At 38.3% G+C, this 23,043-nt stretch overlaps 1 protein-coding gene across 2 annotated transcripts in view; it reads left to right on the forward strand.

Annotated features, from left to right (window-relative positions):
- The window catches only part of GBE1 (1,4-alpha-glucan branching enzyme 1), a 324,287-nt gene that overhangs the window by 63,610 nt on the left and 237,634 nt on the right, over positions 1-23,043 (forward strand). Inside the window, exon 2 of one of the 2 annotated variants that reach the window (XM_012932389.2) lies at positions 4,809-4,978. In XM_012932389.2, the coding sequence (XP_012787843.2) occupies positions 4,809-4,978 (170 nt within the window). Of the gene's footprint in view, positions 1-4,808; positions 4,979-23,043 lie in introns of those variants that run through there. The other variant, XM_055127221.1, reaches the window with a different exon arrangement.

Consider the following 23,043-nt stretch of genomic DNA (forward strand, 5'->3'; position numbering starts at 1 on the left):
ACAAGAGCATCAGAGAGCACGCAGTGTCCTACCTTAGACAATCTGTTGGTCTAGCTTCTATTTTGGGGTGATGGTGGTGAGCACACGTTCCTACCAAGAAGTGCTCAGCGGACCCAGAGATGCTTGGTCAGCTCTGTTGGTGTTGCATTGCTTGAGCCTGAAGAAGTGTTGCTGCATCAGTCAGCTCCCAGCCCTCAGCTCCCAGGACCACCTGCTGATGCTCTGGAGGCCCTATTGTGCTCAGATGGAACCAGATTGGGCATAGCCTGTCATGCGCCTGAATTATTGCACTGTCTCTTTCTAGTTTATTTCCTTCCCAGATCAGTGTTTTAAATATTTTGGAATACCTCAGTGTTTAGTTTAGGGACAATTAGTAGAAAAATATCTGAAGCTTTAATTTTACTGTTATTCCTGCCTAATTATTTGATGTGGCCAAGCATATTTGGTAGCAGTAGATTTGTTCCTAAATTAAGGCGGCTGCCGCTTTTCATAGTCTCCATCTCCCGAGAGTTTCTTTCTGCATTTTGTTCTTCACTTCGAGGATAACTTCACTGATTATTTTGTCACCTGGTGTATATATATATATATATATATATATATATATATATATATTGTGTGTGTGTGTAACTATTTATGATATCTTTCTGGCTCTTGTGGGTAGTTCAGTAATGCCCCTGGAGTAAGGACTGCTAATGAGACAATGTTTAATTCACTTCATTAAAACTTAATTTGTTCCAATTAATGAAGTGTAGCAAGTTTGTGTGTGTGTGTGTATGTGTGTGTGTGTGTGTGTGTGTATGTGTGTGCATGCGTGTGCACATACTTTTGTACCTTGGGTATATATGCAGTACAAAAGAGAGTCCTCAAAGGAATAGCCTGCCGCCAGCTCTTTCCCTTCCAGGGGCTATAAGGTCCCTGGATCCAATTCTGAAGCTTTCTCTCCCTGCTCTTGCAGCAAATTAGTGGGTGTGGTAGTGCCAGGGAGGTTTAAATCCCCAGCCTGATCTAGGTCAGAAGAATCTAACTCTGGTGAATGGACTGACATGCTTTCATATCAATGCACACATTTTCTTTTGACAAATAGATGCTTTGTGGAAAACTGCTCTTCAGCTTTCCCTAAACAGGCTGCTTGCCATATAAGTACATTTTATTTTATTTCTGTTCCACACTTAATTCAACCAGTCTCCCACTGATGGATAGTGAAGTTATTTTCCATGGCATAAATTTACAAATAATGCCACAGTGAATATCAGTATGCACCCAGAGATCTTTGTTTCCATATGCACTATCTTTATCTGTCTGTTTGCATATCTATCTATCTATCTATCTTTATCTATCTACACACACTAAATTTTTAATTATTTATTATAAAGACTCTGTGATTTGTAATGTTATGCATATTTGTATTTCAGGGATACTATATTCCAGCACCAATCCATCCATCAGTGTCAGCTTACCCTTGCCAGTTTTTCCAGGTTCCTTCCCACTTTTCCCTCACCCCTGACACATTTATCAGGTCCATTTTTGACAGATTCCTTTTAAAGTTTGGTTGCTGTGGTTAGGGTCTCCTGCTTTTACTGTTACTGACTGTACAGTTTGGATGTATAGCTCTACTGGTCCTATCTACTACTGATGTGCCCAAGGCCTTTCACCCTTGCCCCCACCCAAATTACTTCCTGTTTTCCTCTTCTTCTTGATTTATTTCTTTTTTGCACATTGTCCTCTTCCGAGACTCTGGGCTCAAGGGTGATTATTTTTTTTTGCCTTTTTGGGTTTGACCCAAAGATGCTCAGGGGTTTCTCCTGGCTTTGCACTCAGGAATTACTCCTGGTGGTGCTTGGGGGATCATATGGGATGCCAGGGATTAGCGCTCAGGTCAACCACATGCAAGGCAAATGCCCTACCTGCTATGCTATCGCTCCAGCCGCAAGGCTGATCTTTCTTGGCATCCCACACTTACTACATTTCCTAATCCAGTTACTCTGTATACCACAGATAAATGAGGCCATCCTGTCTGGATTACTTTACTTAACATGATATTTTCTAGTTCCATCTATGGTGCAGCAAATTGCATGATTTCGTCATTCTTTGCAGCTACATCATTTTCCATCGTGTGTGCATATCACATTTCATAATCCATTGGTCTGACTTTTAACACCTAGTTGATTCCATATCTTAGCTGTTGTACTAAGTGCTGAGATGAATAATGGTGTGCATATGTCCTTTTGAGTTAATGTTTTGGTGTCCTGGGGATTGATACCAAGAAGTGGAATTGCTGGGTCATATAGTAGCTCAGTTCTTAGTTTACTGAAAAATCTCCATACTGTTTGCCATGGGGGTTGACCCACACAACATTCCCACTCACAGTGGATGACAGTAGTTCCCCTTTCCCTGGCAACACAGAGTGTTCCCGTATTTTTTTTTGTGGGGGGAGAGTGGGGAGGGACACACCTGGGTATGCTCAGGGAGATACTCCTGGCAGTGTTTGGGTGACTACATGGGATGTCAGGGATGCAACACGGGTTAGCATCATGCAAGGCAAGCACTGCTGAACTATTGCTCCATCTCCTGTTCCCAGTGTTTTGCTATGTGAGATACCTCATTGTTATCTTTATTTGGATTTCCCCAATAATAAATGATGATGGGCATTTTTTCATATGTCTGTTTTCCAGTCACCTATCTTTCTCTGGGAAATATCTGTTAATTTCTCATTATTTTCTCCCCAATTTTAATAGTTGTTTTTTAATTTCTTGTTGATCTTTCTGAGTACTTTATATATTCTTGAATATCATCCACAAGGTATGAATTTCATGAAATGAAATTACTGAAGTCATAGAGTATGATTTTGGAATTTTTATACCTGATGCCATTAACCTTTAATTATTGTTCAAAGAGTATTGAAGAATGGTCATATTCCCTCTGACATTGCACCCTCTTGCATCCCTCTTACATTACTGTGTTCACAAAAATTATTCTTTGCTAGTCTTACAGATGGGAAGAAGGTTTTTTTTTTTGCTTCTTGGGTTGCACCCGGCAATGCACAGGGATTTCTCCTGGCTCTCCAGTCAGGAGTCACCCTGGTGGTGCTCGGGGGACCATATGGAATGCTGGGATTCAAACCTGGGTTGGCTGTGTGCAAGGCAAATGCCCTACCTGCTGTGCTATTGCTCCAGCCCTGGAAAGAGGTATTTTAAAGTGTATTTGCATTTTATTATGTACATTTGAGCATCTTTATATATATACATATATGTTTGTTTTGTTTTGTTTATGTTTTGGGGCCACACCTGGCTGTGCTCAGGGATTACTCTTGGCTCTGCTCCGTAGTTACTCCTAGTGGGGCTTAGGGGACTATATGGTGGCACGGACTAAATCCATGTTGGCCACATGCAAGCCAGATGCATTACCCTCTGTACTCTCTGCTTCCTTTATATATATATATATATATATGTATGTATATGTATATGCATATGTATACATACATATATACATATATTTAAAATGTCTCTTTTGCTGCATCTCTTTTAATGTGATTTCTTGATTTCATTTATTTTTAAAATTTATTTATAACTCATTATGAAATAATGTGGGTTTTAGAGATTTAGTTTTATATATATAAAATCATTTCTAGTTTAGATAAGCCATCTTCTCATTACCAATTTCAGATGTCCTTTTGTCATGTATTCGATTTCAACAGATACTTAAAACTCTTTCAGTAGCTCGTTTTGTTCCATTGATATCACTTAAATGATTTTATCCCCACCCCCAAATTTATGCACATAGCAGTAATCCAGTAAAATTCGTCTTGAATATTGTACAAGATTCTGTAGATGTGTACATAATGTGAAAAAATGTAATTTCAGAAGTACCATATTTTTACATTTTAGTTTAATCAGTATTTCCCAACGTGGGTGATGACTGCATCAGGAGTAATGGACATTGGGGTTGGGAGGGTGGTTGTATTCTCATGTTTAATGGGGGCTTTTCCTGTTTCTTTCCATGTGGGTCCTGAGGTTTTTTTTTTTTTTTGTGTGTGTGTGTGTGTGTGTTTTAAGTTGAAAAAAGGGTTTGTTGGGCAAGTAAGTTTGGATTGGTTTTTATATACATCCATTGACTGCCGGCTAGATGTTTGGCCCCTGTGAAAGATGACCTGTTGAAACTTGTTTTATGGATAAATTGCTTCCCTTCATTCATGCTGTGATTGAGAAACTCTCTGGAATGTTTTGAGCTGGCAGTGTCAGCAGTGCCCCCGATCTTCTGTCCCACACTATTTAATCCAGTACATAGTGAATACTAAGTCCATCCAACCCTTTCCTTTCATTTTTACATGAATTATGTGGGAGAGTTGAGTTCCCTTTGGGCATTGTCGTTTTCTTGAAAATTATGTAAGCCAGTAACATTTTCCCATCAGCATTCCCATGCATTGTAATTTTTCATTGCCACTAGTTTTCATAGACATACTTGATGATCCTTTTTGTGCAAAAGTGCCTATGTGAGGCATCGCAAAAAGCACTGGAGTCTGGCCTGCATTATTCATTTGAGAAAGTAAACCACTGGAATAAAGCAACCATTATGCTAGGTTCTCTTATACCCAAATCCTTGAAATTGTAAAATAAATGGTAGTTTTGTTATTTCCGTTTAAGATAAGATTTAATTTTATCCTACCAGATAACCCCAGCCAATAAGTACAATTATATTTTTCTTCTATAAAGTCTTATTTTTTCCTGATTAAAACAGGTGCTTAATTGCAATATTTTTTTCTGAGAGACAATTTAAGTTTCCAACATCCTTTCTTTTGTACTTTTTTAAAGGTATGAGCATTTCAGCCAGACCTTGGACACCATTGGGGAGAATGAAGGAGGCATTGACAAGTTTTCCAGAGGTTATGAATCGTTTGGCATCCACAGATGTGACGATGGTGGGATATACTGCAAGGAATGGGCCCCCGGAGCAGAAGGAGTGTTTCTTACTGGAGACTTCAGTAAGTATTTTACACGCATTGAATTCAATAGTAGTTTTATTAATCTCTTAAAACAAAGACTTGTTATATTTAATGTGTTTGATTATATGAAGCTTAATAATTACAAATATTCAACATTTCAGATGTTACCATAACATTTATTAGCACACCTGTTACAGGTGTTTCTGCTATATGTTTCTGAAAAACTTGGTTTTCTGTAAAGTCACGTACCAGGACTAACCGTGTCTGAGAAAATCATGTTAAATGAACTATGCCAAGTTTATTCAGTTTTCTTGGCATGCTTTGACAAAACCAGCAATAGTCTGGCTCAGAGTATTGGTGTATGTTAAGGCTCCACTAATATTTGTGTCTGATTGACTGATATTACAGTTTTTGGACCTGGTGTAGGCTAGTAACCTTTTGCCATCTAATAAAAATAGAAAAGTATAACTCTTCCTCAATCTATTTGTCTTTTCTTTTAATGTATAACATAGAAAATATCTTCTCATCATAATCAGTACTCTTAACTTCTTAGATATTGATGCTATCAAAAGCACATGTTGCTGGAAGATCATGTAGCAGGGAAGGCGTTTGCCTTGCATGCACCCTACCTCACTTTCATCTCCTGCACCCCAGATGATTCTCTGAGCACAGCCAGGACGATGCCCTCAGCCCTGCCAAGTGTGTTCCCCCATCCATCCCTCACCCCCTCTGCCCTCAAAAAAAAAAAAGACAATTTAGGCTACTAGTTTCATTGAGTGGGAGAAAGGAATTATATGTAAATAAGTATAATGCAATCTGAGCAGTTTTATTCTAGAAATATAAATAAACTTATAAGTGAAAAAGTCGAGAGCTCAGTTTTAAAAGTAGAAGAACTGACAACGTAGGCCTTGGCAAAAAATGTTGGTAATACATATGTTTTGCCTGAATGTCATCTGTATATTCTTGGGACCTACAGCTTTAAGCTAAATGACATAAACCAACCCCGGACAGGTTACCATGCCATCCCGTGACACGCGCATGCGCATACACTGAGACTCAGCCCTACTTCATATGTTAGACACGCAAATGAATCTATCAAGCACGGTTTTTTGTTTATTTTTGGGCTACATCTGACAGTGCCCAGGGCTTCGTCTTGGCTCTGCCAGGATCATTCCTGGCAGAGCTCGGGGGACCATCTGGGGTTCTGGCGATAGGACCTTAATATGCTTATTTTGGAATGCGGTGGCAGGGGTGGAATGGGGTTGGGGAGACTCGAAACAAAAGTCCATAGAGACATGGGAAGAGTCAATGTGTATATGTAAACTCCACACAGAGAGTAGCCCCCTGCTGAAAACACATGCACACACGCGCATACACACACACACATCCGTATGTGTATATATATATATATATATATATATATACGTATGTGTATATATATATATTATAAGAAAATAACATGGAATAAAACTCTAGCCATTTTCAGTGTCCTCCTGAAAAAGGAAAGGAAGCAGCTGACTAATAGCCCTTTAAAAATTTCATGTAGGGTGTAATATTTAAAATTTAGTTTCATCAGCTTTAGGTGTCTTCTAGCTGTACAATTCCATTTAAATGACATTCTGGAAATGCCAAAACTGTATGATCAGTGGACATCAGATTTGTCAGATTTGGGAAATAGGGTATGTGAGCTGATTACAGAAGAGCAAGAGTGTACTTTTTTAGGGTGAGCATATTTTTTAATGTCCTGTCATGGTAGTAGTTACATGACTGTATATATCTTGAAGCTTTTAGAACTGTGCAATAAGAGAGTAAAATTTTCTATGTATAAGTTATACCACAACAATTTAAAAACAAAGTTTTAATATATTTCCTTCCCATTGCTGTCCAATAGAAATATAATGCAAGTCACTTATGTACTTTAAAATACTTGTATTTGTATTTAGACAGTAGAGGAAAAACAATTGAATAAATTTTTTTCAGAAAAAAACTTTGCTTAATCTGTTGAAATTTAACACAAGATATATATTATACTTCTAAAGAGGTATTCCATTTGTTCTTAAATCTGATAACTTTTCCTTGGACACACATACATCTATTTAACAAAATTTTTAGTTTTCAAGTTCATGCTCAAGTTTTTTCAAATAAAATGAATAGGTCTGGGTACTAAATTGAATATATATCTGATTATTAGCAGCAATCCAGGCTCTAATTCTAGTTCTAGTTACCTTGCTACCTCTGCCCATCTGCAGGTATTCCTTCCAGTGAAATCTTGAACCCTTCACAGTCATCCTTGAAGATAGTGATCAGTTTGTTTCAGACTCCTGTGAACCATGAGTATTTGGTCACCTTATATGAGTCTGAAATGTTTTACTGATTATTTTTCTGGGGGTGAGGGGAGGGCACACGTAGTGGTTCTTGAGGGTAACTCCCAGCTTGGTGTTTGGGGCTTGCCCCATGCCAATCTTCAGAGGATCACGTGATAGTGAGGGCTCAAATTAGTTATGGATAAGCTAACTCTGTGTTCTGGCCCTTTGAGCTATCTCGGAGGACCTCATTTACATGTTTTCTGTAGTTTTGGGTGGAGTGCTTCCATGTGCAATGGGGATCAAGTGCCTCTTCCTGGCAGTTCTCAGCCAATTGGATTGAGGGGGCAGAAGGAGGTGGTGCTCCTTTGGACTTGTGGTGCCTGGGATTACCAAGAGGTGCTGCGGGGAGGGCGCTCGCTAAGGATATGCCCCATGGTGGTCAGGGGCAGGTGTTGCTGAAGATCCAACTGAGTCTGTCACGTGTAATTCATGCACCTTATCTCCGTTATTAAATCTCTAGTCCTCAGAAGTCTTCCTAATTGCACTTAGGGTGGTGAATCTTTTCCAGTAGGGTTTCACTTGATTTTGCTCATTCATATTTATCAGAGGAATCACTTCAGAACAGCTATAATTTTATGAAATAGATTTCTTCAACAATATGACTTGAAAGTCAAAATTACTCTCTGATCCATGGGCTACAGAGTGGATGCTATGTAAGCAGGCATGAAACAGACATTAATCTCTTGTATATCTCCTTCAGACCTCTTGTGTGGCTATGCACATTGTTGTTGAACAGTAATTTTTGAAGCGAAATATTTTATTTTTGTTGTTAGTTGTTGCTGTTGTTGTTGTTCTCCCTGTCCCAACCTCTTCCTCCTCCTCTTCCTTCTCCTCCTCCTCCTCCTCCTCCTTCTTCCTTTTCCTCCTTCTTTATTCCTTCTTTTTTTGTGTGACTAGTTGGTCTCAAAATGTGACTGTGACATACAGTAAATGATCTTGTAAATAACTGTGCCCCAGCCTTGTTCCATTTATAGAGCTCATGAGAAATGTGTCATAATTCTTAAAGGCTGTGGGATTTTCAGAATGGTAATAAGCACTGGTTTTAACTTATATCAGCAGCTGTATTCCTCTTTACCAAGGGAATCAGCTTGCGCTTTACACCTTTAAGTCAGGTGTTCATTTCTGTCTAGCTATTAAAGTCCTAGTTAGTTGGCATCATCTTTCAGTCGAAGTGTGTTTCATCTGTACCGAAAATATTATTGAGATTATCTTCCTCTGCCAGTTATCTTAGATATCGTATCATTTAATTTCCTGATAAGTTGCGGTAGCTCCTACATCAATGCTTACTCCTCCACTTTGCACTTGTCTTTCTTTTCTTAAATTTCATGTACAAAAAACTTCTAGCTTCACATTTTTGACCTGGAATATCCTTATCTCTTGAAGTCTTTCTAGAGTGGCAGACAATATGACTTTACTGTGGATTAGACTTTGATTTAAAAGAAGGCTGTTGGGCTGGAGAGATAGCACAGCGGGTAGGGCGTTTGCCTTGCACGCGGCCGACCCGGGTTCTAATCCCAGCATCCCATATGGTCCCCTGAGCACCGCCAGGGGTAATTCCTGAGTGAAGAGCCAGGAATAACCCCTGTGCATCGCCGGGTGTGACCCAAAAACCAAAAAAAAAAAAAAAAAAAAAAAGAAGGCTGTGACTGGTCTGGTCTTCTATCTAGATACTAAAACTTTTTTTTTTTATTAGTGCAAGACTTTTGTTTTTTAAATCATTTGTATGTTTCTTCTAGTAGCACTTTTAATTTCTTTCAAGAACTTTTCTTTTGTATTTACAACTCAGTTGGTGGGTCCAAGAGGCTTACTATTTTTTTACTTTCTTCACTAAGCTTATTGATCTTGGTGTTTGATTTCAAGTGTGAGAAACTTTTCTCTTCATTTTATTTTGAATTTAGACGCCATTGTAGACTTTTTTGTTAGTCTGTTTGGAGGTAGCACCTAGCAGTCCTCAGAGTTTCTCCTGACTCTGTATTGAGAAGTCATTCTTGGCAGTGTTCAGGGGACCATATACAGTGCTGTGGATCAAACTGACTGCATGCAAGGCAAGTGCTTTAAGCCCTGTAAAAACACTCTAGTCCCATTGGAGACATTTTTTTTCTTTTTTTAAAATTTATTTATTTATTTATTTATTTATTTTTTCTTTTTTTAAAATTTATTTATTTTTAATTGAGTCACCGTGAGAACAGTTACAGGGCTTTTAGGATCGAGTCTCAGTTATACTGTGCTCAAACACCCATCCCTTTACCAGTGTATATGTTCCATCACCAATAACCCCAGCATACCCCCCTTCCTACTCCCCCTCTGCCTGTGTGACAGATGATTTTCACTTTACTCTTTCCTTACTTTGATTACATTCAATTTACAACAGGACACTCACTATCATTATTTGGAGTTTTTCCCCCAAGAGTCAGACCTGTCCGAATGGCATCATTAGATTGTATGTCTTCTATTGTTGGTAACAAAGAGCATATGATGTTGCACGGTCGCGAAAACGGCTGCCCAGATTTGGAATTCTGGTATTAAGTCCAGAGGTATTTCTGCCAGCAGCCGCTGCATTCCCGAGATTGGTTTCTGTGGCGCTGGGATCAAGGCTGTTCAGGAGTGGAGGAGCTGTACATGGGCGACTGCTCGGGGTCTCATTTGGGCAGGAGGCAGGGCCGGTTCTGCCTCCCCCATCGAAAGATTCCCCATGCATCCCTTCCCATCAATGCAAACTCCTACCTCTCCGTCCAACTGGTTCTGAACGGTGGCCGTTGCCATGCAGTCCATGGGGGAATAGTCCAAGGGACAGAAACCCTTCCCCTCCCGGGGCTGCATGGGGTCGTAGCTTAATTCAGAGTCCAGGAGTATATCTGTCTGCTGCCACTGTGTTTCTGAGATTGGTTTCTGTGCCTCTGGGATAATGGACGCTCAGGGGTGGTGGAGCCAGTCCTAAGCATATTTTTTGTATATCAGAAAAGGTTTGGAGATGTCCCAGTCCTGCATACCAGAGCTGTGGCAATGTTAGTAGAAGCTCAGTGTTGCCGGGGCTTCATCTGGAGAAGGCGTGCTGGTTGTCCTTCTCCGTCTGGCACCCTGGTGTTGTGGGCCCGGTCTAGGGTCTGGAGAAGTGGAGACATTTTGACTGACTGAATTTCAATGGTGTGGTGAAAGATCTCCAGGGTTGGTGCAGCTGTTTAAATATGTCCATTTATAGCCACTATTTTATCCGGATATAATTTGTTTTATTGTCAAAATAATGACAATTGTAACATCAGAGATCACAAATCACCATGACATATATAATCATAATGAAAAATGTGAATGTTTATAGAATTACTGGAAGATGTCACGCTTTTAAAGTGAGCATTTGCTTTTGGGAAATGGTATGGAAGGAATTGTTAGACAAAGCATTGCCACAAAACTTCAGTTTGTGAAAAAAAAAAGCCATATGCAAGTACAATAAAGTACAATAAAGCAAAGTACCATAAAAATGGTATCTGCCTAGGCATATCTCAGTCATATTGAGGGTTTAGGTTCCAGACCACTGCACTAAAGAAAATGTAACAATAGAGTGAGTACACAAATGTTTTGGTTCTCCAGTGTATGTTGGTGTTGCGTGTACAGTATGCTAATAAGCGTGAGATAGCACTGTGTCTATAAAGACAATGCACATACCTTATTTGTGACACTGCGAGATGAAGTGAACATATGCTGTTGGAAAAATAGCTCCCATAGACTCGTCTGATGTTTAGTTGCTATAAATATTTCATTTGTTTAAACAGATTATCTGTGAAGAATAATAAAGCAACATGTTGTAAAATGAGATGTCACTGAATATGAAATCTAAATGTGTGGGTTATCACAGTGATTAATGCAGATTTAAAGTTGTTGCTTGTAAATCCAAGCGGACCATATACATGATTAGAGAATAGCAATTGAAATCTTAAAGTACTAAGGATTTAATGATTAAATATTAAAAGCATATTAATTATTAAATAGCTCTCAAATAAATTTGAACATTAGTTAAACATTTTTTTTGTAAATTGAAAATTCAAAGTTATCCTGTTCCTCTTTGAATTTTTTAATGAAAGTTTTATTTTATTGAAGAAATACTGTTTTCTAGGCATTAGTTACTAAATATAAAGTATATATGGTTTAGGATGACAACGTTAGCATAGCATATGATTCTTACCGCCAAAGTTGGATATTCTTCTATGTAGCCTATTGACCCTTTCTACCTTTTCAGCCCAACTACCACCACCTCATTTTCAAGTCAGAATATAAGGGTATATCATAGGACCATATGTGTACAGTTGCATGTTTTTTTGGTATGCTAGTTAATGAGATCATCAGAAACCTTTCTTCTTCAACTTATTTTATCTAGTATGACTCTCTTCAGTTCTACTATGTTCCTGCAAAAGGCATAGTTTTGTTTCTCTATAGTTTTGTTTCATCTCATAAATATTTCATATTACATTTTCTATTTCATTCTTCTACTTGAGTTTCCAGAAAACCCAAATAGTGGTTTCTGTCCTTTTTGATGCATGCTATTCTCATGAACTTGATATCTTATGGTAGTTTGTTTGTATGTGTCCTTGGGCCAACTGTATGTCTTATTTGATAAATTGTCTGTTCTGTTTTCTTCATTTTTTGATGATGGTGTTTTTGTTTAGTTTTGTAAGTTTCTTTTATATCTTGAATATCAGCTAAGATGTGAGGTATGTGAATATTTTTCCTATTCAGTAAGATTGTTGTCTTAAAGATCCGTTTCACAGTGCTGAAGATTTTCAATATGACATAATTCATTGACTTATTCTTGTTTTTGTTTTCCTTGGTGATGAGTTGAATTTGCCCCCTCTCCGCCCCACCCCCCCCCAAAAAAAAAAACAAATCACTTAAGGGCATTGATATAGGGTGTTTTGTCTGTCTATTTCTTACGCATTTTAAAGCTTTGGTTCTAACATCCAAGTCTTTAATCATTTTGAGTTAACTTTTAGGCATGCTATGACATAGTGGGCAAACAGTTTTTATCATAAGGGTACCCAGTTTCTAAGGCACCATTTGCTGAGGTGATTTTCCTCTTTTCATGTTATGCTCAGCCTGTATATAAGTAAGAATTTATTCCTAATCTGTCAATTCTGTTGTATTAGTTGTGTTTTGTGTATGTGTGTGTGTGTGTGTGTGTGTGTGTGTGTGTGTGTTGTGTTTTGTTTTGTTCTTACTCCTGGATTTGTGGTCAGTGGTCACTCCTAGTCAACTCCAGGGACTGTATGCTCTGGACTGCATTCAAGTCAAGAAGCCCTACCTGTTATACTGTTGCTGGGTTTTATATATAAACCCCATATATTTTTTTTCCAAGAATTTTTAAGTATCAAGAAATTTATTCTTTTTATATTTTTTTCCTGTAGAATACAGAATGAGTCAGACATTTTATTATAGGCATTTTAAGGGATATATTTGTTGTAAGACTAAAAGGGAAAAATTCATATTATCAGTAGATATTTTTTTATTAGAATGTAGAAAGCATGGCTTAAAAAACCATCCAAGGTGGCTTTGCTAAAGATAGTAATCATTTTAAAATTATTTTACCTCTGTTAAGATGATCTCCAATTTTTTAGCCTGTAAAGTAACACAGGCTAAAATCTGAAAAGGTCCTAAAGAGATAATCTCCAACCAAACTTGTGATTTTTTGTTTGTTTGTTTTTGTTCTTTGTGCCACTCCTGCAGGGTTTAACCCTGGGTCTATGCTCAGAATTTACTCCTGGCGGTTCTTGGGGGACCATATGGGACACGCAGGTTAGAACCTGGCTAGGTAATATGCTCCTCTGTCTTTCCAGGCCACTAGGGATTATTTTAAGAATTATTTTTGTTATCTTTCGTACCAATTAATACATACAACTTAATTTCTGTATGTGTACATGAAATATTGTCTAAGAAAACCTATTACTTTTCTACCTATTGGCAGAGAATTAGAAAGTCAATATTACTAGTATTTTAATTATGGAAATATATCTGTAATTATGTTTTATTTATTTAATTATTTTGATTGTGTTTGAAGGCTCCTCCTGGTTTTATTGTTTGGGGGTGAATCCTGGCTTGGTGCTCAGAGGACCATGTGGTACTAGAAACTGAACCAAGTACATCATCTTATAAGCAAAGCAAATACTCCGTCACTGTGTTATGTTCCAGGCCTTGGACATGTCACTGTAGTTTAAAAAAAAAAAAAAAGCTTTTGTACCTACCTCTTTTATCAGTACTCAGAAATAAAAATCATCATTAAAAACCAACAACACAAATTTTATTTCTGCTGATAGATTAGTTAATAGTTACTTTTATTTACTTAAAATTAAATTTTCTTAATTCGTGGATTAATTGACAGTTACTTTTATTTATTTAAAAATTAAATTTTCTTAATTTAAGTAATAGAATAATTATCAGTTACTTTTGTTTACTTGAAAATGACCAAGAATTAAGAAAATTCTACTGTCTGTTTAGATGACTATCCATTTAGTCGTAATAACTTTTCAGAAAGAAATTAACATTGAAGAATGTCTTGATTTAGTCTATTTTATGTCAAATTATGCCTGCAATCAGAATGCCTTAGCATATTATTGTGATCTCCTCCACTATCACTTTAAAAATTGACTTTATTAATCTATTTCCCCCCCTCAGGGTTTATCATGATTTTTTTCTGGTAAATGTTTGATATTTATTACAGATTGATTTGAAAGGATTTTTGGTATCCTTCTTTAGAGCACTAACTATAAATCAATCCAAACTAGAAATTTCCTTAAAATAGTACATGAGGAAAAAGAAAAGGATGTAGTTCAGAGCTTGGAGCTATAGTAGATCTTTCTGTTCTTCATCTGAGTCATGGTAACAGTTATGGTATTGAGCTTGCCTGTCAAACTGGATTGATTGCTCTAGATATAATGAGAATCCAAATCTGAGAACTCTATACCTCATGCAGTGCTACAGAGCAGTTAGTTGAGAAGACTAAAAACAAATAGTCAATTACCTTTATTTTCCTTAATTAAAAATTACTGTTTGATTCTTATATAGTCAAATCATTCAATCTTTGCTTTGCCCAAAAATAGTGAATTGGGATTTTGCCATTCAGGTGTTTAAAACTTGAAGAGCGATTTCACTTAAAGGATATTTCTTTTATTTTTCTGCATTTGAGGAAAAATTCAAACAATCATTTCTTTTCCTTCTAGTTACTTAAAAAAAAACAACAAACAACTAGATTTTTAAGCAGTGAACAGCTGCTGCAGCATGCCAGAGGACAGTGGATATTTATTCATTGGGATTGGAATCTTACCACCCAAAAACTACTTCTTGGCAAGCCAGAAACTACTTTAAAGGCTTGAGATGTGAATTTCTGAAACTTTGAATCATCTTCGAAACAGCAGAGTCTTATTCTTTAGGAAATTAAATGTGATTTAAAATATACTTGGCATTTTGGAACTAAATCATGTTTGTTGCAGGTTGCTAAATAATTGAAGAAAACGAGTTTCTTTCCAGTAGCTAGGTGATAGTAAGTAGAGAGAAAGGTAGAAAACTGAATATGTCAATATGAAATAATTGGGTTCCTATTTGATATAACTGAAAACATTTTAATTTAAACTTCCTAAATCCAGGATGAGGCACTTTTCAAATATCCAAAAAGTCTATCATTGATAGACTCCAAAAAACGTGGGAGGTAATCTTGCTTTTTTATGTATATAGGGAAAAGGAAAGATAGATATTTGTGGAATGGAAAAGCTAATGAGAATTATACTTGTTTATGGAAAACTATATTTAATTTTGTTTTTATTTATATAGTTGCTAAGAAATGAACATTATGACAAAAGCTTTTACATTTTTTTTACCGCTACATGCTTTTATAAGAAGAGTGCTCTCTGCACAGTGTGGACACAGTAATCAATTTGCAATGACAAATTATCCGAAGTTGGGATAAACATTTTGCTACTTTGTTTGTTTATTTATATATTTTTGAGTTACACCTGGCGATGCACCACGGGTTACTCCTGGCTCATGTACTCGGAAATTACTCCTGGCCATGCTCTGGGGACCGTATGGGATGCTGGGAATCAAACCAGGGTCAGAAGTGTGCACTGCAAACACCGTACCTACCATGCATTGCAAACGCCCAACCGACTGTACTATTGTTTCAGCTCCCATTTTGCTACTTTATTTATTTTTTTCTGTTTTTATTTTATTTTTATTTTATTTTTTTTTATTAGTGAATCACCGTGGGGGTGCAGTTACAGATTTATACATTTTTGTGCTCATGTTTCCCCCATACCCATTTTGCTACTTTAATAGAAAGGCACTAGAGTAATTTTAGTTGAGTATAATAATTATACTTGCAAAATGGAATAATTTAATAGAAATAACTAAATTTTGGGCTGGAGCGATAGCACAGCAGTAAGACGTTCGCTTTTCACGCGGCTGACCCGAGTTCAATTCCTCTGCCCCTCTCGGAGAGCCCGGCAAGCTACCGAGAGTATCGAGCCCGCACGGCAGAGCCTGGCAAGCTACCCGTGCATATTGGATATGCCAAAAACAGTAACAATAAGTCTCTCAATGAGAGACGTTACTGGTGCCTGCTCGAACAAATCGATGAGCAACGGGATGACAGTGACAATGACAGTGAAATTTTGGAAACATAATTTTGTTTGGACTTAATGATTATTATTTTACCTGAGCACTGACCTGTAATAGCAACCTGTTTGAAACAATTTACTAATCTATCAACATAGAGCTTCAGGATATGAGAATGTTATTATTACTTATTTTTTAAGACTGCTATGTTCAGAAGATACCGTTATGATCAACCTCTGTATTCTTTTTCTTCAATGAATCAATGGTGGATGCAATGGGTGGTATGGCGTATAACAAATAACTCCAGCATCTTAATTGCTTACAACAAAGAGTTACTTCTGTTCATGTTGACTGAACTTTTCCACAGTGGTAAGTATCTAGGGTGATGGATTGAGGCATGCTGATCTCATGAAGGAAAGAGTAAGAGAGGAAACCTCTCTGATTCCAAATCTTTTCATTTAGAAATGGCAAAAATTGCTAGATTTCATTTGCCACATTAGCTTGTATCATTGAGATCAGGAAGCAGAATGATTCCTCTTTTATATTGATTCAATGGGAATAATAATATAATGCACCATCATTGGGAGTAATAATATGGTTGTGAATAGCAAGTGACAATGCTTTATATACTTAGTAAAGTATTAACTTTCCAGAGTCTTTTGGTGGGAAGTTATGTTTGACAAGTGCTCAGGGGCTACTCCTGGCAGTAACCAGGGGACCATATACAATGCTGGGCATTGAATAGGGGCTGGACACTTGCAAGTGAGGGCCCTAATCCCTATACTAGATTTGTAGCACCAGATTTTAATGTTATAGGTGCCTTATAGACTATATATATTTTTTGTAGATTCAGAGGGGAGATGGTTTGGTAGGATAGTTATACTTAGATTACCGGGAATTTTTCTATGCCATCTACTTATGCCTAGATTGATTTATTTATTTATATTTTATTTATTTATTTATTTATTTTGCTTTTTGGGTCACACCTGACGGTGCTCAGGGTCGCTCTGCAACTCAGGAATCACTTCTGGGGTGCTCAGGGGACCGTATGGGGTGCTGGGGATTTAACCCAGGTTGGCCTCATGCAAGGCAAATGCCCTACCCATTGTGCTGTTGTTTCGGCCCCTTATGTCTAGATTTAAATGAAACATCAGGACATCTTTTGCTGAGTCATCGTTTTCAATTTTCTTTGGATCCTCGTGAATTCATTATTACTTACCTCCCTTTAAATTTGGTTTACTGGAGGTTGTGATGATTCTAGAAAGAAAATTTTGAGAGACGGTTTGGGAGGAGTATTAATAATGCTTATTTTGGTAAAGGTTTTGCAGTTAACTCAGAGATGGAAGACATTAAACTTATGGAGGTTTGATTTCTTTTCAATGAGTTTCATTGGTATGTGGACAATTTTTATTTCCAATGGTCATTTGACCCTTTGGTCTCATGAGACATTTTCACTCTACCCTTATATGCAAAGGAATGAAAATTTTGGAGTTTTACAGAATTAGAGTTGCACTTAGCACTGTCTTCCTGTTGTTCATCCATTTGCTCAGGTGGGCACCAGTAACGTCTCCATTGTGAGACTTGTTGTTACTGTTTTTGGCATAGAAGATATGCCACAGGTAGCTTTCCAGGCTCCTCTGTGCAGGCAGGATACTCTCAGTAGCTTGGCTCTTCGAGAGGGGCGGAAGATCGAACCCAAGACAGCCTCATGCAAGGCAAACACCTACCCACTGTGCTATGACTCCAGTTCATGAGAAATGTAAGAAGGAACATTAAATCCTACACGTCTTAAGATCTTTTTTCTCTTAAATCTTATTTCCAAATATGATACCTGAAAATTAATATTTTTATACCTGAAAATTCTCAGAATTAGTTAGTACCAGAAATATAATTTCAACCAGAATAAACTATTCCTGTGGTAGGGAAAAATCACCTAATTACATAATACTGGTCTTCTTGTGTCACCCTCTTATGTGTCATGTGAGGCATTTTCTTTTAATCTCAGGCCCCTATTGCATCCTTTGTTTCAGTATATAGACCCTTAGTTTGCCTCACAGTTTTAGGATACTTTTTTCTTTGTCTTTATTGATTCCCCATATGTGAGTAATTAAATTAATTTGATTCCTCCGGCTCTCTCGGAGAGCCCTGCAAGCTACGTAGTATCCCGGCTGCAGGGCAAAGCCTGACAAGCTTCCTGTGGTGTATTTGATATGCCAAAAACAGTAACAGCAAGTCTAACAATGAAGACCTTACTGGTGCCCGCTTAAGCAAATCGATAGCAAGGGGATGACGGGGATGACAGAGATACAGTGATACAGTGATACCCCACCTCCTAATCTTCCCAGTGTTAATTTGATAACCCCACCCATCTGCAAGGAACCGAGAGGATGGTGGAATTACCTCTCCTCCCTGACATGTTATCTGTACAAGTATTGATGCCAAGAAATGGCTTTTTGAGAAATATAAACTTAAATAGCCAATTCATCAGTCTCTGTTTTGTAGAAAGTTGTTTGGACTTCCTCTAGCTTTTGGACTTGCTGTTGATCCTTTTACCCATTTGATTTGGTTTCACTGATGGATTGTTCATTTTTAATGGAGTGTGGATATACTGTTGAGGTTTACTTAAGCAGCGTTTTACTAGACCGACTTACCAGACTTCCTGAATTTACTTGTGCTCTAATCATCTCACTCTAAGTGATACCTAATGCCTCCATCATGTAACAGAGCTTTCACTGCAAGTCGACCTCACTCTACTAGATTTCTGCAACCCTGTTTCTGCAAGTTACACATTTTGCTTCTAGTGGGCCAGTTTTCTATCCCTTTCCAATCCCTTACAAACCAGTGATCTGTGAGTGTGACAGGAAGGAAATTATTGACCTTTGGGAAAATCTCATTAAGGACAAGTTGGAAAAATGCTTTGGGGTTAACTATGCACAAGTGAGCCAAAAAAAAAAAATGATACGAATCCAACAATTTAATGTGGATTGTTTTGCATAAACCTTTTAGCTTTCCTCCTATTTTAATCAAAAATGAAATTATATATGCTGCATTTGCACGAATGGGCTTATACATGAACAATGATACAAAATCTGATTTTGATTCAGAGGGCCTAAACTCAGAGCAAAGAAATGGCTTCAGTCTTATAGCAGAAAATGTTGAAGTTTTTTTTATGTTAATGCTTTAAGTTAAGAAATTTAAAAATCTTTGTATGTATATCTATGTTACATATAATTATATCTATAATTATTCTACTTTATACCACCCCCCCCCCCAGATCTACTGGGATCAGAGTGCTTTGCCGTATCTAATGGGAAAACTTTTATTTGCATACATACTTCTGGAACTTTAGAAGATTGTTATCTAGAAGATACATTTTTATTCTTGTGGAATAAATATATTTTCTACCCTGCTGCTTTAAGTGTTTAATAGTGCTTTTTTTTAAATAGTGCTACCTATCCCCAAGTGTGACTGGCTATAAATTATAACAATATTCTCTGTGTCTTAATCACAGTAAGTTTAAACTCTCTTATTCTAAGAATTTGCTACTTATGATAGATCTTTAAGGAAACTCTAATGTATTGTTATTTTTTTTCTTATGTCACTGATAATACAATGGAGTATAATTTTGCATTTCTGAGAGGCTTTGGGAGAGGTAGTAAATCTCTCCAAGGCGTAAAGCACTATTTAGTCTACATAATTCATGCCATTGTTCCAAACAGGTGAACTGGAATTCATTGATTTAGTCTTGAGGCTTTGTTTGTTTGTTGTCAAGTTCTGGATTTATAGCTCTTTCCTCATTCAAATATTTTTCCTATTTTCTCTGTAACTGAGTTGAAATCCTTACATTTTAAATTTCTATCTAACTGTTTTCTTGTTACTGGAAAATTTGGAGGTATTTGAATTAAAAAAAAAGAAGGGAAACCTTTTTCTCTTTGGAATTTAGCTGTTCTTCATGTGAAATTGTAAAACATACTGATTTTGCTTTTTTTGCTTTTTACTATTCAAGATGCACCTCTTATGGTGGATTTCTTTTTAAAAAATATGACAGCCATCTTAGTTGCTTGTAAATCAGAAGTACTTTAAATGCTTTATTTAGAGCCTAGGAATGTGAAAAATGACACCATCTTTCTGAGCAAGTATGTGACCTTAAGAGGGTTACTGTTGTGCAGTGTCATTGCCTAACTGTCTGAATGCAAAAGGGCATTTTAGCCTGACTGTTGAGAACTTGTTTACACTTCCTCTTTTCATTCTATTTGTCCTTTCTTAGGGACAGTTTAAGCCACAGCTGGCTGTGCCCACAGCTTACTTCTGACTCTGTGCTCACGGATCACTCCTGTTGGTGCTCAGGGGATCTATGCAATGCCAGGGTTGAACCAGTGTCGGCAACATGAAAGTCACCTCTTGCCCCACTGTTTTCTTTCTTCTCACCTTTTCTTTCTTCTTTTCCTTCCTTCCTTCCTTCCTTCCTTCCTTCCTTCCTTCCTTCCTTCCTTCCTTCCTTCCTTCCTTCCTTCCTTCCTTCCTTCCTTCCTTCCTTCCTTCTTTCCTTCCTTCCTTCCTTCTTTCCCTCTCTCTTTTTCCCTCTCTCTTTTTTCCCTCCCTCCCTTCCTTCCTTCCTTCCTTCCTTCCTTCCTTCCTTCCTTCCTTCCTTCCTTCCTTCCTTCCTTCCTTTCCCTTCCTTCCTTCCTTCCTTCCTTCCTTCCTTCCTTCCTTCCTTCCTTCCTTCCTTCCTTCCTTCCTTCCTTCCTTCCTTCCTTCCTTCTTTCCCTCTCTCTTTTTCCCTCTCTCTTTTTCCCTCTCTCTTTTTTCCCTTTCTTTCTTTCTTTCTTTCTTTCTTTCTTTCTTTCTTTCTTTCTTTCTTTCTTTCTTTCTTTCTTTCTTTCTTTCTTTCTTTCTTTCTTTCTTTCTTTCTTTCTTTCTTTCTTTCTTTCTTTCTTTCTTTCTTCATTCTTCACTTTATTTTAGCATTAGTCAGGGAGCAGCCATACTCTAAAGTCAGGTTCAGAAGTTGACTAGAAAGAGTTTAATGAAAGGTTCTTTGTTCCAGACTGTGAGGGTTACGGAAACAACCAGAATTGCACTGGGGAGCCCAGGATCTGGGAAGATAGAGAGAGGAGCAGCCTCTGTTGGAACTGGCAGATGTGAGGGAGTGGGGCAAGAGCCAGGGGAGTCGGGGACGTGGGTGGTGGAGAGGTGTAGTATATGTTTATATGGAAACCACAGAGCCAACAACATTAAGCAGGAAATCCAAGCTACGACAAGCACACTTAGCACTGTTCCTGTCGAGGAGGCAGGCAGGGGGTATGAGGGCGCCTGGGGACCTTGGTGGAAGGATGCCTGATGATGGAGCATTGTTTTCCTGAAAATCTATTATGAACAATCTTATAAATCACAATGGCATACTAAAAAGTGAAACAATACAAACAAAGAGGAAGCAGAGAGGGAAGTGGTGGCCAAATACCTCTTACTTATCTGAAGCCAGTGTCTTCCCTGTAAGGAGGGAGTCCTGTGCTTGCTGTGAGTAAGTCTTGCCTTGTATGTGAGTATAGAGTGTTTGTTTTTTTCAAAGGTGCTTTGTTTGAAAAATTGGCAAGGTGGAATGTTTGATCTCTAATTTACAGTCAGGTGGGGTGGGCACCAATGCATCATATGATGCCTGCAGGTAAAAATGCAGGAGCATGGCACCCGGTTGCCAGGAGACAGAGCCCTTGGGAGCATGTGTATGAGCACCACAGCCAGGACATGCATGAGCAGCACCACTAAATGAATGTGGCCTCTGGTGTGCCCTTGTGTGACCATCATGGCTAACCTCTGTGACTTCTGGAAAACACAAGACTAAGAGCACGGACACTGTAACCAAAGGTGTGACCCCAGTGAGAGTGACACCCATCATTAAAACAGTAGCCCGAAGAAAGGCAGTGGCAGGGGGAATATTTGTAAGGGCCTCTGTAGTTAGAAGAACACATCAAAGACCTGCAACTGAAATCTGACCACTTCTCCTTTATGAGTCATGGTTTTCCTACTGTACCATAGTAGTTTATTGAGCATCTTCTATGTTCCTGGTCCTGGAAACAAAGCTGGACAAAGTAGAGAGGGCTTTCCCTTCACCTGACAAGGGGCAATGGGTGATTTTATGTTCCTCCTTCCCTTCCCCTCATTTTCCCTACCCACACCTCTTCTTTCCTCTTTTTGATTAGACAATCACTAGCAGTGGTCAGGAGACCATGTAATACCAGGTATGGACCCCAGGATTCTTTCATGCAAAGCCTGTGCCCAGTTGATGGTGCCAGCGCTCAGACCCCAAATGGGTGATTCTAAGCTAATATAACCTCAGTGGATCTCCCTAAATGCATTAAGTAATAAAGTTGGATATTTGCTATGCATCGGACATTATAGCAACACATTTGTTGCTGTAGTCATGTGCCTTAAAAAAAATAAAAACAAACACACCAAACATGATTAAAGATACTGCTTATGAGGGCCAGAGATACAGTCCTGGCCAGAGTTCTTGCCTTACACGTGGACCCAACCTGGGTTTGATTCTCATCACTCCATTACGGTTCCCTGAGCTCCACCAGGAGTGATCTCTGTGTGCAGAAGCAGGAGTAAGTGTGAGCACTGCTAGTTTGGCCTAAGCATCCTTTTAGGAAAAACTATATAAAGGGATTTTTTTTAGTACTCTTTAAAGTTGACACAAATCAGAGTGGTGTTTTTTCTTTTCTTTCTTTGATTTTGAGTTTCATCCATCAACATTATAGATGCTGTTGGGTGTGGCCCAAAAGGCACATAAAAAGAAAAGGAAAAAAATGTAATTTTTAGAAACAATATGCTACGCCTTAAACCATTAAAGAGAGGTAGGAGCTTGCAGCAATGGGATGCGTGCGAGATCTTGAGATGGGGGCGGGACCAGCGCCACTCTCCACCGAGATGTGACCCGAGTGGCCACACGTGTGCGGCCTCTCTGTTGCTGGATGACCATGATCCCGGAGGCCAGCTAAACTACTTTTGGTACCAGCAGCTTCTTGCAGAAATGTCTCTAGACTGTGAACTATGCCATGGCCTCATGCCGCCCCAGGAGGGGAAAGGTTTTTCTCTCTCTGTTTTTCCTTTCTGGGGGGAAAGGCATGGCAACCCCCATCTTATAAG

The sequence above is a fragment of the Sorex araneus genome, chromosome 2, assembly GCF_027595985.1.
Source record: "Sorex araneus isolate mSorAra2 chromosome 2, mSorAra2.pri, whole genome shotgun sequence".
NCBI classification, from domain to species: Eukaryota; Metazoa; Chordata; class Mammalia; order Eulipotyphla; family Soricidae; genus Sorex; species Sorex araneus.